Source organism: Saccharomyces mikatae (genome assembly GCF_947241705.1).
Source record: "Saccharomyces mikatae IFO 1815 strain IFO1815 genome assembly, chromosome: 5".
Taxonomy (NCBI): Eukaryota; Fungi; Ascomycota; class Saccharomycetes; order Saccharomycetales; family Saccharomycetaceae; genus Saccharomyces; species Saccharomyces mikatae.
Genome location: NC_079260.1, coordinates 9,593 through 23,584, shown reverse-complemented (window position 1 = coordinate 23,584; position 13,992 = coordinate 9,593). Strand labels below are relative to the sequence as shown.

Here is a 13,992-nt window from a genome sequence, read left to right as displayed (position 1 = left end):
ATTATAATACTTTATCTAATACTTTTAGCTTTTTAGCAGCAATAAAACTCGATGGAATAAATAATTCTTGCTCTACTAGTAGCTATACATTGATGTTCTCTTTTGACACAAATGATATTTTCTTTTTTACGGGTTACCTGTCCCAACATTTTTATTATTGAACAAAACCATTTTACAGTCCTTGTTTGTTACAATGTCTTTGCCTCACTAGGATTCCTGAATCTAGTTTCAAATAACCTCGATGGTAGTGTTCAGGATCGTAAAATCCTACGGGATACGCAAGACTTTCAACACACCATTGTTGTTTCATTCCAGTTTAAGGAAATGAACTGTATTATTATTATCCCGCGGCAATCGTTTAAGGCATGCAAATATAGGCTCATACAATGGCTTCTGAACGAGGGTCCCAACCAAATTGAGGTATTCTCTTTCCTCGAAAAAAATCATTGCAGGCACGTAAATGGTTTCCTTCAAAGGCACTTGGGCACCCCTATAATTGTCGATCTCGGATTGCGCGCATACGAATACACACACAGGCACCACCATTGATATACGAATTTATGAAGAATGCATGAATCGTTCAAGAACAAATGCATCTCCATAGTGATAGTGAATAAGGTGTGAAGGATGAAATATGAACGATTCCAGATGGGCAATGGAGGTTAGTCTTTAATTCGTTTGGGTAGTAAGAGCTGGTGAAGAAATCGGATGCAGACATTGAGTTGTGGATGATTTGAGATGAAAAATGGCGCCATATGAGTCCTCTTTCAATCGGAAAAGGAAGTTAAGAAACTTATATAAATAGGACTATTTTGATTATCTACCTTTGTGAATAGTTCTTCATTCTTTACTTCCTAGTAAGGTTTATATCAGCACTAAAAAACAAAACAAATACAATGGTCAAATTAACTTCAATTGCTGCCGGTGTTGCTGCTATCGCTGCCGGTGTTGCCGCTGCCCCAGCCACCACCACTTTATCTCCATCTGACGAAAGAGTGAATTTGGTCGAATTAGGTGTCTACGTCTCTGATATCAGAGCTCACTTGGCGCAATACTACTTGTTCCAAGCCGCCCACCCAACTGAAACATACCCAGTCGAAGTTGCTGAAGCTGTCTTCAACTACGGTGATTTTACCACCATGTTGACTGGTGTTGCCCCAGACCAAGTGACCAGAATGATCACTGGTGTCCCATGGTACTCTACCAGATTGAGACCAGCGATCTCTAGTGCCCTATCCAAGGACGGTATTTATACTGCCGTTCCAAATTAGAAATGAACGCCTTTACGAATGAGATTATATAGAAATTGAGAAATAACGAAAATAAATATTGCAAATAGCTTTTTGATGATAGTCGAATATATTTGAATTTATATTATTATTCTAAGAGTTTAGTCAATTGTGCATATGATCCATCACCGGATTACGATAAGCCCAGGTGCAAAACTTCCCTATCCGCACTCCAAAATCTTGTGTTCTATTGTTGAGGTTTAATAGTTTTTTTGCAATCTTGCCAACACGTCAGTTCACATTATCTTGAAAGTGTCTAAAAAGTAGGCCGATATAATGTTTTGTAATATTCTTGCAGGATATGTTACCAAAACATAAAAATGATTACTAAGTTCTCCTTTAAATTGTAGTGAATTACTGCAGATATAAAAATTCACAAAAGTAACCAGTATACAATAATGATTTAGTATTCTTTCCTCTTATATGATATTTTTTTCATTATCTTATTACATTATCGATACCTGCCTTTCCGCTCCCACTAACTTGAATGGCAGTTTCTTGTGATTCATGCCATCTTCTCACACTGTGTACACTACTAAGATATTTGAGCATGAGTGCCAGTCAATAGACGATATTTTGTTATAATTTCAGCACATACACTATGATGTAATTTATTTTGGGTATATATATCGATATAATCATGGCACAATCCATGTGATACAGACGAATGGACTTATTGCATCGTGTAATATACATGTAATTAAAAGTGATCATTTCCGCAGTAAAAGAATGACATGGTTTTTGAGGCAGCAACTCTAGAACCCTAAACCAGTATGATAACTGAGTGCAAAATTTTCTCCTTCTTTAAGCTTGCCAAATTTTGATCCTAGGATTGAAATCATAACCCTATTAGCTTCTGAGAGAGTCCAAAACATTTGCGTACAAATTAGGGAGCGTAAAAAGACATATAATGATAGATTTTCATGTGAAATGTGTTTCGGTCATGGATATGTATGTAATTATATCGACAGTTACGAGTCTTCGGTATGACCTGGAGTGCAGTAAGTGGCTAAAACACTTTCTGGTACAAAGTGAGGATCTTTTTTCTTCCGATAATACAGAAAATTTCATTTATTGGTACACAGAAAGTTACAAATCAAGATATTTAGATCTGACTAAGAAGGCTTAAAACTCGCGGCCAAAATAAAAAGATTACAGGATTGTGGAGGGGGGGTTCCCGAAACACCGTCAAGTATGAATCACAAGGGTTTCTGAGTTTTTTGACGACGTTACTGAAGATCTTTCACTCTCGTAGCATAATTCGATTGCTGTCTTCGGTTCGTATCGCGAGATGGCTAATGACTGCAGAGTAATCATGGCACCGTACGTTCACGCCAAGCTCCAATAATAAAAAACATTGCCTTAATGCTAAGACTAATATTAGATAGTGTGGAAACAATGAGGTGTGATGAAAAGATTTAATATACCAACTTAATTAGAACTAAGAATTTGAACAGGGGGATTGTAAAGTGATTTTTATTTGAATTAGGGTGTATGTGGGATTTCGCTCTCAAAGGACATCCTTTGAATTTGATAAAGCCCTATCCACTATTTCATGCGAGTAAAAGTTAGAACAAAAAACAACTATCTAAAGATTTTTTTAATCTCACCAATAAATGCGATCACAAATACGGTATGTTGCTTCTAGTTTAGTTATTTTAGGGAGTGATATTAAAATTATTGAATAAGTAGAGAAAAGTTTGAAATCATGTCGAACTAGCATTCATATCCCCCAAATTTTCTGACTTCCACCAAACTAAAAAACCATCAAGAAAGAATTGGTTCACATCTTCATACCAACTATTGCAGCCCTGATTGGTAGAAAATATCAATAATTCATAATGATGTCTTCAATGGACGGAAGATATCTACCAACCTAGTGTACGGAGGGAGGGACGTGGCATTTTCCCAAAAGTCATAAAATTTACATTACATAGCTGCAATTTCCAATGCAGTGCGTCTTTTTATTAAAGGTAGTAAAATGCTTTTCCGGAGCTTGTGGAAATGACTACAAAGTAAACCATAGTTGTACATCTGTACAAAACGCCTTTTTTACGAGGTCGAGCCGTGACCAACTGCCTGAAAAGTTTTTTGTATTCATTGCATTTCTATAAAAATTCCGCATGCAAATACATTGCATCTTTTACTTTTAACTTTAATTTTAGATTTTTCCCGGTAGAAATAACTGAGAACCCACTTATCAAAAAATTGAAAGGGAGAAATAGTCTGCCCACCTCGAAATTTCTGATCAAAAGGTGCTAAATGGCCCTCCAACTATCTTAACAGTAAAAAAGTGACACGAAGTGACTGGAAAGTTTTGTGCCTCCGGGCGAGAAAAACACCTAGAGAGATACTATCCTTTCATTAAGAATACGCCGGAAATGAAACTTTCCATAAAGCCTAAAGCGCAGAACAATACTCTTAAATCCATTCGAAAATATTGCCAAGTAAAAGCTGCAAAAAGCTGTCAAAAGCCGGCCGATTTTGTGATACTTAACATTTGTGAACGGTTAATTGTGACTTCTTTCGTAAAATGCACCCAGATCTCATTTTGCCTTTATTTCGGGTGTATACTAGAAAAAAAAATCTAAAATGGTGAGAATAGGTCACTTGCAGGCATCAACACAAGCATTATCATTAAAATTGATGGCATTGGTAGAACTCAAGGATAAGTTTGGGCCGATATTTCACTTTTTTTTGAAATACGGGTGTAATGTCATGTCATAAATTGACGAATAGTTTAACTTTTTACATTCCAAACAAAAGCAGTTGTTTCGTCGCTATGGATGGAGTCTTTTTTGGCAATAGTTTTCATCCTTAAAAAACATGTGTAGAATAAGATCCATCGCTCTTTGCTAAATAAAAACCACTAGGTATATAAAGTGTCAAAGAAATGATTCATCTCAATTGCAACTCGAAACTTTCTCATTCAAAAAACCATGTAACACAACGAATAAAATGAACTTGGTTTACTTTTTTGATGTTATTTTGCTTTTCTGCTTGCTAGGTGTAAGCGCCTCGCCTGCCAAGACAAAAATGTACGGCAAGTTGCCGCTGGTTTTGACTGACGCATGCATGGGAGTTCTTGGCGAAGTCACTTGGGAGTATACTAGCGATGATTTATATGCATCACCAGCATGTACATATGAACCTGCATTGCAATCAATGCTGTATTGTATTTACGAATCATTGAACGAAAAAGGTCATTCAAATAAAACCTTTGAAAAAACATTCTCTGCTATCAAGGAAGATTGCTCATATTACACTGACAGCCTTCAGAATATGACCGATGATGATTTTTATAATATAATGAATAACGGAACAAAGCATATGGTGGAGTATATTGAAGATAGTGTAAATCTTACTTATCCGATTTGGATAAATGCCGAAATAAGGAATAAGTACTACTATTCCTACCATGGTTTCTATGCTAACTACGACATTGGTCATACATATGGTGGTATAATTTGTGCCTATTTTGTAGGTGTTATGATTCTTGCAAGCATTCTTCATTATTTGAATTACACTCCGTTTAAAACTGCCTTACTTAGACAAAGATTTGTCAGATATGTGAGAGGATATTTTACACTGCCTACTATTTGTGGAAAGCATGCGTCGAGCCTTTTTGGTCTCAAAATATTTACAGGCTATCTTCCCACACGATTTGAAGGTGTCATTATACTTGGATACCTGGTACTGCATACTGTTTTCCTGGCTTACGGATATCAGTACGATCCCTATAATTTAATATTCGATTCTCGTAAAGAACAAGTTGCTAGATATGTGGCAGATAGAAGTGGTGTTCTGGCATTTGCACATCTTCCCCTGATAGCTCTTTTTGCCGGAAGGAACAATTTTCTTGAGGCTATCTCTGGCGTGAAATACACTTCTTTCATTATGTTTCATAAATGGCTGGGAAGGATGATGTTTTTAGATTCAATGATTCACGGTGCCGCCTATACCAGTTATGCAGTATTCTATAAAGATTGGGAAGTGAGCAAGGATGAAACATATTGGCAGTTTGGTGTAGCTGCACTTTGTCTAGCTGGTGTTATTGTTTTTTTCTCCTTAGCAATTTTTAGAAAATTATTTTATGAGGCATTCCTATTTCTTCATATTGTTCTTGGCGCATTGTTCTTTTATACATGTTGGGAGCATGTCGTAGAGATTAGTGGCATTGAGTGGATATACGCTGCTATTGCCATTTGGATCTTTGATAGGCTTATTCGAATTATTAGAGTATCGTATTTTGGTTTTCCTAAGGCCTCATTGCAGTTAATCGGAGATGACATCATTCGAGTCACGGTTAAAAAACCAGCATTACTATGGAAAGCTAAACCTGGACAGTATGTTTTTGTTTCGTTTTTACATCCGCTGTATTTTTGGCAGTCACATCCTTTCACCGTTTTGGATTCAATTATCAACGATGGTGAACTAGTCATTATTCTGAAGGAGAAAAAGGGGGTAACAAGACTTGTTAAAAAATATGTCTACCGCAATGGAGGTAAGACTTCTATGAGACTGGCTATAGAAGGGCCTTATGGTTGTTCATCTCCAGTCAATTATTATGATAATATCCTGTTACTTACGGGAGGTACTGGTTTGCCAGGACCTATTGCACATGCGATTGAACTTGGGAAATCTTCAGCTGCAGCTGGAAAACAATTCGTAAAGTTAGTGGTTACAATTAGGGGGTTCGACGTACTCGAGGCTTACAAACCAGAACTAATGTGTCTAAAAGATTTGCATATACAGCTTCATGTCTACAACACAATGCAAACTCCAGTTCTAACCCCTAGCGATAGTTTAGATATTTCTCAACAGGATGAAAAATCTGATGAGAAAGGTACTGCTGTGGCAACTACTTTAGAAAAGAATTCATTCAATCCATTCCAACTTGATAATGCTGTTTTTCATCATGGAAGACCAGATGTCAAGAAACTTCTTCAGGAAGCATCTGACTTCAATGGTTCGTTGGCTGTGGTTTGTTGTGGTCCTCCTATTTTTGTTGACGAAGTAAGAGACCAAACAGCAAGTATTGTTCTAGAAAAGTCTTCAAAAGCAATTGAGTACTTTGAAGAATATCAAACTTGGTAGTCAGTTGTCTTATTTATTGTTTTACTACCCTATATGTGATAGGTATATATTTAATTGTTATTTAAGAGAAGATAGTACTTTGTCTGAGACTCTTGTGCAACTTTTTTAGTAATATGCTGCATAACTATGGTTCTTGGAACTTTCTGGAAAAGGAAGGAAATTTATGCAGTTTAGTAAGTATACAGATCTTACTGAAATCATTTTAATCATATGCAAATCCATATCTTTTATACTGCTGCTTGTTCATATTTCTTCATCATCTCAGCAAAAAGCAGACTAATTCACCGAACTGCTCAAAACACGTTAAATAAATAATTTAGTTTCATCAAATTTGCATGTTGATGTAATCAATTGCGATCTAGCTTGTACGTCATTATGATATTGGATTCTTGGACTTTTTTATGTTTTGTGTAAATGTAAGAGATATATAATTAATCCTTTTGTACACTGAAGCTCTATGTCTTTTGTCCTCGTGATTTGGTATTATCAGTATTGTATGTTTTTCTAAAACGCTCCTAAAAACTTCTGATACATTACTCACATTATGAATTTGGGTTGATATATTTAACATACTGTATTGCTACTTCACACTGATCACTACTAGCAATTTGGCATGCCACTAAAGCTTGCACATTTAACACAGCTTGAATTTAGATGTCAATGTCACAGTGCAGGGCTCAATATAGCAAAAGTACCTTTTCCCTCCACCAGAGCTTTTTACAAGAGGAAATAAGATAAGAAAGAAGCCAAAGAAAAAGGAAAAGATGATTGGTAGAGCCTATCGCCGGCGTTCTGCTTTTCTGTAGTTGTTTCAGCTGAGCGGCTGCTGCTGCTGCTGCTACTGTCACTACTACTAACAACCGCAGTGGCAACTAACGATTGATACTCTGAATACCCTGAATAGGAGGTCCAACTGACGTTGTAGAAATCTCCTGTTCCGATGGGGCTGCCTGGTGTATACACCCACGTACTAGAGTATCCGGGAGCTCGGATGGCACCCGGAACTCTGTCAGAGATAACCTCAATCTCTTCTTTTTCATCGTCAAAACTAGCCTGCGCAATAGAAACCTCGTGACTTTCCAAGTCAAAGACAACATATGCGTCAACAAGAAATGCGTCTCCTAACACGAATCCTGAGTCAGCGGCTTCAATGTTCAGAAGACAGTGGTCCTTCGTCCGTGTCACAAAATTGGATATGTTTGCCGATATATTGAATTCTCCAAAATCAATAGACAGTAGAGTATCCTTTACTTTTGAACAATCAAAGGTGTAGCCTTGATCGCCAGAACTGTACTTTCCGTCAAAACTTTTACCGATCGCATATGCAACTTCAGTAGGCAGACTAGAATAGGTGGTACCAGAATCAAACAACACCGGGAATCGGACCTTCGACACAGTTTTGTTTCCAGAGTCGTCATTCAAAACCGCGACGCTCTGCGCTGTAACAAACATTCCTGGACTCACTGAATCGAGGGTATCGTAAGCCTGCAGCATAGGCAGGGTGTAAAGCTGCCCCGAGTATTTGCTTTTGTCGACTGCTCCGAACAGGATGCTTCCGAAATGTGCTTTAGGTTCATTCAGAAACAAGGAATATGCTATCTTCTCAATCTTTCCGTGGCTTTTCAATGCCATTGGAAAGTTTTCATATTCAAAGGGGGTCGTGTTATAGGCTCCTCCAAGCGAATGTGTATTTTCTCCAGCAGGAAGTGATATACCCAGAATACCACCTTGGTTTTCTGTGTTGTTGGCCACTCCAAACGAAAAACTTTCTAGCGTAATATTACCTAAAGAAACAACGTCTGTTCCATACGTGCCTCTGTAATACGTACCATCGCCGTAAGTCTCATCGAACTGAGTGTCATTGCACTTGAAAGTAGAGGAGTTGCGGGCACTGAATGTGCCCCAGTATGCACAAAGAGTACTGTAACTCTCCGACGATATGGTGAAAGAAGGAAGCTCGGTGGCAGTTGCTATGAGCTCGTAATTGTCAGTCGAAGCGTAGCCTGACCGCAACAAATCTAAGCTGCTTCATCTTTTTCTTAAGTGGTGGTTTAATAAAGCGATATTTCAATGCCATCTTACTGGAACGATCTGTTGAACTTTTGTTGTACTCGTGTCTCGTCAATTTTCATCATTATAAAAAGGCCAGATAATCACAGCTTCTGTTGATTATACTAATTAACTATGATGGAGTGGTCAAAGGGAATTATCTCATATCAGCTGAATAAAAATGTTACTACATTATTTTTTGCTTGTAGCTTCATTTATGAAGTTTGCAATTGGAAACCAGACGATCTGGTTGGATGACTTGGAACATAACTTAGCTAATGGAGCACCCATTTCTATTTATGATGACATCCCAGACCTTAACAAGACTGCTATGGAAATATACTCAGAAAATACCCTAGAGATAAACTGGAAGGGCATGAATGATTTCTTAGATCACCTTTCTGAAACAGGTAATGCAACATTGGCTAAAAGGGAAGACTTACTCGGCGTGATCATTAATGCTATCGACCCGTCAAAGGCAACCAACAGCGACAAACTTGCCAAAAGAGAAGGAAGTTGTGAAAATGGGTACACTCACAATTCTTTCAGTTGTTTAACCGTCTGGCGTACTATTAGGTCATTATCTTCGAATATTCGCGAATTTTACTACACATACGCAACTGCTATGATCGATAATGCTAGCGGTTTAGCTTCGCTAGGATACTCTGTAGCTTCAGACATAAAAAACCGTTCTAACAAGAAGTCCTGCAACGGTGGTTCTGATTGGTTCGATGTTTATAACAAAAGATGGAACTAAGCATACTTATTTGGTTGCCATTGCACCATGGACAACTGGAAAAAACTGTGACACAACAGCAACATCTGGTATGCTGAAGGAAATGACCACGTGGGTTTTAGAGAAACTGCAGGATGAGCATTTATCGTCTTGGTGCAGCAGGTACGATAACGGAGGATCATGGCATGCGGATGTTCGTTTCCTGAGATGGGAAGAAACTTATTTTTGCCACCAAAATATTTGGGATATTCCTTGCCAGAGCACCTAAAATAAGTATTCCCTGTACTTCTTTTTTTTCTGTCATTTTTATATTGATAACAATTTATAAGCCGAGAGGTGTGTACAAACAGGCATTCAGTGGAAACAATTCTGAAGCACTCTTAGCGCATGCTGTGACACACTAAAGGTTTCTGTCTCTAAGTATCTATTTCATAATTTTAACTTTATAAGCAGTTGTCCATTTTACCGGTTAGTCACATTATCACAACACGCTTGTGATTATTTTTCTATATACTTCTCGTTTGAGAAACGGCGAGTAGTCATTCTCGACGGTAAGTTGTAATATACATATATGCTCCTTCTTCTGTGAATGCAACCTTGTGCTTCTTCACTTGAAAAGATAATCCAGGAAGACATGCAACTGATGACGTTTTTATTGATACTCTTCGCTTGGGTCTCCTATTCTATTGCTACTCAGACGAGTTGGTCCGATGGCTTGATGCGTACTTTAGCAACCGGAGTGGGCAGCACTGCTTCTGATGCGCCCACATATAGATGTTTTTGCGATATAAATATGAACTGGATTGAGATGGAAAAAATAGCGGAACTTGTCTCACAAAATTATATTAATAACACGTCAAATATAGATGTGGACTTGAGCAATACTATTCTTGATGCCATTGATCCTTTGAAAAGCAGAGTGTGTAAAGATCTTTCCAAACCTGACTTATTCAATAATAAACCAAACTTAAGACATGAAAGTGTTTCAATTATCCAACGTATTTCCAATGTTTTATTTGCTGGTATTGAACAATTATTTTCTCGATTAGTCACAATAATAAAAGCAAACCAGCACTGTACGGGTATTACGTCATATCCTACTTCTAGAAGCCGTGGAAATTTATCCAAGAAACTCACCGTATATTTATGGGTATCTTGGTTCCAAATCAATGATGTAACTGATACTGACAGTATTTATATTATTGCTGTTTCATTACCAAAGGTACAAACAACTTCCATAAGCTCTGTTATCTCAAAAGAAGTGAGGAAATGGATTTTTGATGAAGCACGTAAGACGAACCTGGCATCATGGTGCAGTAAAAACGTAATAAATAATAATTGGGAAGCCAACTTCCGGTTTCTGAAATGGAATGGTGAGAAACTTTTTCAACAAAATATATGGGATATACCATGCCAATCCATTCAAATGACCATGCATTGATTTGAGGTAACAGAGTTGATAACTCACTGTTACTATGGTTACTTTAGTAGTGGTACACTCTTTAGTTTTTATTGTTTTATCTAATTTTTACTCAATGGGTGTGGCTGACAATGGGTATAGTTCCAGTATATGATTTATAGAAGTACACCGGGGTTTAAACCGTTATGTTGATTTTGGCCTCAAAAGCCAAATACATAACTTCAAGGACTTAGCTACATTAGTTACTCAGTCTTGTCCTTACGCACGCATAAATGGTGGTACTTATAGCAAAACCGTCTTTGCACCAATTTGCATTCTGTTTTAGGCATAAGATGATTTACACTGTGGTTTCTAGGTGCAAAAACGTGGTATTTTTAGCCTTATAATATCTCCTTTAGATTAGCTTCATATCTCCATTCACTTTGAGTTCTGAAGCAACTCAGTTCCATTTTAACTCTAAAATCATAACCACTTCAGTAATTATCTAATTCTCAGAATTAAGCTTAGTCTTAAGATACATAAACTCAATATAGAGGAAAAAGAAGAGCATAAATATATTGTTAAGAAGTAATATGTGTTCAAAGTTGTTAAAGGGACTAACGCGAAAGTATAAATGGTTTGTACTTAGTGATGAGATGACTAATGTCGTTAGTAATCACTTTGTGGTCATAAAAGTAGTATAATAGATTAAAATGAAGCCTGTCTCGTAAAAGGATACGATGTCATGTACATAAATTCTAAAGGTCCCATAGGGAATTCAATAATTCTACTACGAGATGTCGTATAAACTAGATCATTATTTTCCCCATAGACAGAATTGTTGGAATGAAATTCTGATATCATCTATTTACTAGTAATTATGTTACTAGTATAGTATCATAAGAGGGGTAAGAAGATGACATAAAGATTGAGAAACAGTCATCAAATCTAATGGAAGCTGAAATGCAAGGATTGATAATGTAATAGGATAATGAATGACAACATATAAAGCGAAAGAAGAAGTAACGATATTGTCTTGTAGAATTATCAATCCCCTCTTGTGAACTCCAAGATCCTCGAGGTGAACTTCTAGTATATTCTGTATATCTAATACTATAGTCTTTAGTAACAATGGAATTCCAACAATTATTCAATTATTCACCTAGTTCTCATAAATCTTACATCTTGTTAGACAGTAACGGGAGTGGGGTGGTGCATGGTTATATTTAGCATCTGCGGGATTGTACAGCCATGATATTATAATACACTGAATGATATAGTGTTGAATGTGATGACCCAAAAGCATGATAGGAGTAATGTTTTAGACAAAGAAAACATATAGTAGCAAACCCCAAATCCGGGCGTATTTAAGAAATACCTATGTAACTCTTTCATTTCCTAACATCTAGAACGATTCAATAAAATTACTACATTATGACATATAAGCTAGATCGTAATTCATTACGTCAACATTTTTTTCCTAACCGCCGCGCAGGCACCCCGCGCATCTCTTTTTCTCGAAGAAAGCGGAAAAAAAAAAAGTATAAATAGTGGAGTCTTTTCCCATTTAACAATTAGAAAAAACTTTGACTGGAAATTTTTTGCTGAAAATTTAATCGGAGAACCTTGGTGGCTTTTTCTCAGTTTTCTGGGCTTGTACCTTTTGCCTAGTATGCTGAAAACTTTTTTTTCTGTATTCTATTCTATTTCTTGCCTTACTTTTCTTATTTTTATTATATAACTACGTTCCAAAAAACTTTTCCACTGTCATAAACTCATTTGGTTTATAACAAACTAAAGAAGTAAATATTTTCAGTTTCAATTGATAAAAACCCAAATACGTAAAAAAAATGGCTGCTATTAGAGTGTACACGTCTGCTTCGGAAGTTGCCAAGAGGATGCCTCGACTGGATGGTTTGTCAGTCCAGGAACTGATGGACTCTAAGACCAGAGGTGGGTTGACTTATAACGATTTTTTGGTCTTGCCAGGCTTGGTCGACTTCCCGTCCTCTGAGGTTAGCCTGGAGACTAAGTTGACCAGGAATATCAATTTGAAGACCCCGTTCGTTTCCTCTCCAATGGACACTGTTACCGAATCAGAGATGGCCATCTTCATGGCTCTGTCGGGTGGTATTGGTTTCATTCACCATAACTGCGCTCCCGAGGAGCAAGCTGCCATGGTCAGAAGAGTCAAGAACTATGAAAATGGGTTTATTGACAACCCTGTAGTGATTTCTCCAACAAGCACGGTTGGTGAAGCTAAGAGCATGAAGAAGAAGTATGGGTTTGCAGGCTTCCCTGTGACGGAAGATGGCAAGAGAAATGCGAAGTTGGTGGGTGTCATCACTTCTCGTGATATACAATTCGTTGAGGACGACTCTTTACTCGTTCAGGATGTCATGACCAAGAACCCTGTTACCGGTTTACAGGGTATTACCTTGTCTGAGGGTAATGAAGTTTTAAAGAAAACCAAAAAGGGTAAGCTGTTGATTGTTGACGACAGGGGTCATTTGGTGTCCATGCTTTCCAGGACTGACTTGAAGAAGAACGAAAACTTCCCGTTAGCTTCCAAGTCTGGCAGCAGCAAGCAATTGCTATGCGGTGCTTCTGTAGGCACTATGGACTCTGATAGGGAGAGACTAGGCCTGTTGGTGGAAGCTGGCTTGGACGTGGTTATCTTAGATTCATCGCAAGGCAACTCGATTTTCCAGTTGAACATGCTCGAATGGGTGAAAGAGAGTTTCCCAGGGTTGGAAGTCATCGCTGGTAACGTTGTCACCAGGGAACAAGCTGCCAATTTGGTTGCTGCCGGTGCGGATGGTCTGAGAATCGGTATGGGAACTGGCTCTATTTGTATCACTCAAGAAGTTATGGCTTGTGGTAGGCCACAAGGTACAGCCGTCTACAACGTGTGTGAATTTGCCAACCAGTTCGGTGTTCCATGTATGGCTGACGGTGGTGTTCAAAACATCGGCCATATCATGAAGGCCTTGGCGCTTGGGTCGTCTACTGTTATGATGGGTGGTATGTTGGCTGGTGCTACCGAATCGCCCGGTGATTATTTCTATCAAGATGGTGAACGATTAAAGGTGTATCGTGGGATGGGTTCCATTGATGCGATGCAAAAGACCGGTAGCAAGGGCAATGCCTCGACCTCTCGTTACTTTTCTGAAAGCGACAGCGTTTTGGTTGCGCAAGGTGTGGCGGGTGCAGTGGTTGACAAAGGATCCATTAAGAAGTTTATTCCGTATTTGTACAACGGGCTGCAACATTCGTGTCAGGACATTGGTTGCAAGACGCTAACTCTATTGAAGGAGAATGTGCAAAGAGGCAAAGTCAGATTTGAATTCAGAACGGCATCTGCTCAAGTGGAAGGTGGTGTGAATAACTTATACTCTTATGAAAAACGTCTACATAACTAA

The 13,992-nt window shown here is 38.0% G+C and overlaps 5 protein-coding genes across 5 annotated transcripts; all 5 read left to right on the top strand.

Annotated features, from left to right (window-relative positions):
• Positions 1–896: 896 nt before the first annotated feature.
• Positions 897–1,271, top strand: SMKI05G0050 (SRP1/TIP1 family protein; the record flags this gene model as incomplete). Its single annotated transcript, XM_056221751.1, has 1 exon — positions 897–1,271. One exon carries the CDS (start codon positions 897–899, stop codon positions 1,269–1,271), a length of 375 nt encoding a protein of 124 aa, XP_056081511.1.
• A 2,976-nt stretch (positions 1,272–4,247) lies between these two features.
• SMKI05G0040 (uncharacterized protein) lies at positions 4,248–6,386 on the top strand (the record flags this gene model as incomplete). The annotated part of the gene is made up of 1 exon (XM_056221750.1): positions 4,248–6,386. The coding sequence occupies one exon, from the start codon at positions 4,248–4,250 to the stop codon at positions 6,384–6,386; it is 2,139 nt and encodes a 712-aa protein (XP_056081510.1).
• A 2,266-nt stretch (positions 6,387–8,652) lies between these two features.
• SMKI05G0030 (uncharacterized protein) lies at positions 8,653–9,192 on the top strand (the record flags this gene model as incomplete). Its single annotated transcript, XM_056221749.1, has 1 exon — positions 8,653–9,192. The coding sequence occupies one exon, from the start codon at positions 8,653–8,655 to the stop codon at positions 9,190–9,192; it is 540 nt and encodes a 179-aa protein (XP_056081509.1).
• A 613-nt stretch (positions 9,193–9,805) lies between these two features.
• On the top strand, positions 9,806–10,612 carry SMKI05G0020 (uncharacterized protein; the record flags this gene model as incomplete). The annotated part of the gene is made up of 1 exon (XM_056221748.1): positions 9,806–10,612. One exon carries the CDS (start codon positions 9,806–9,808, stop codon positions 10,610–10,612), a length of 807 nt encoding a protein of 268 aa, XP_056081508.1.
• A 1,808-nt stretch (positions 10,613–12,420) lies between these two features.
• Positions 12,421–13,992, top strand: SMKI05G0010 (uncharacterized protein; the record flags this gene model as incomplete). Its single annotated transcript, XM_056221747.1, has 1 exon — positions 12,421–13,992. The coding sequence occupies one exon, from the start codon at positions 12,421–12,423 to the stop codon at positions 13,990–13,992; it is 1,572 nt and encodes a 523-aa protein (XP_056081507.1).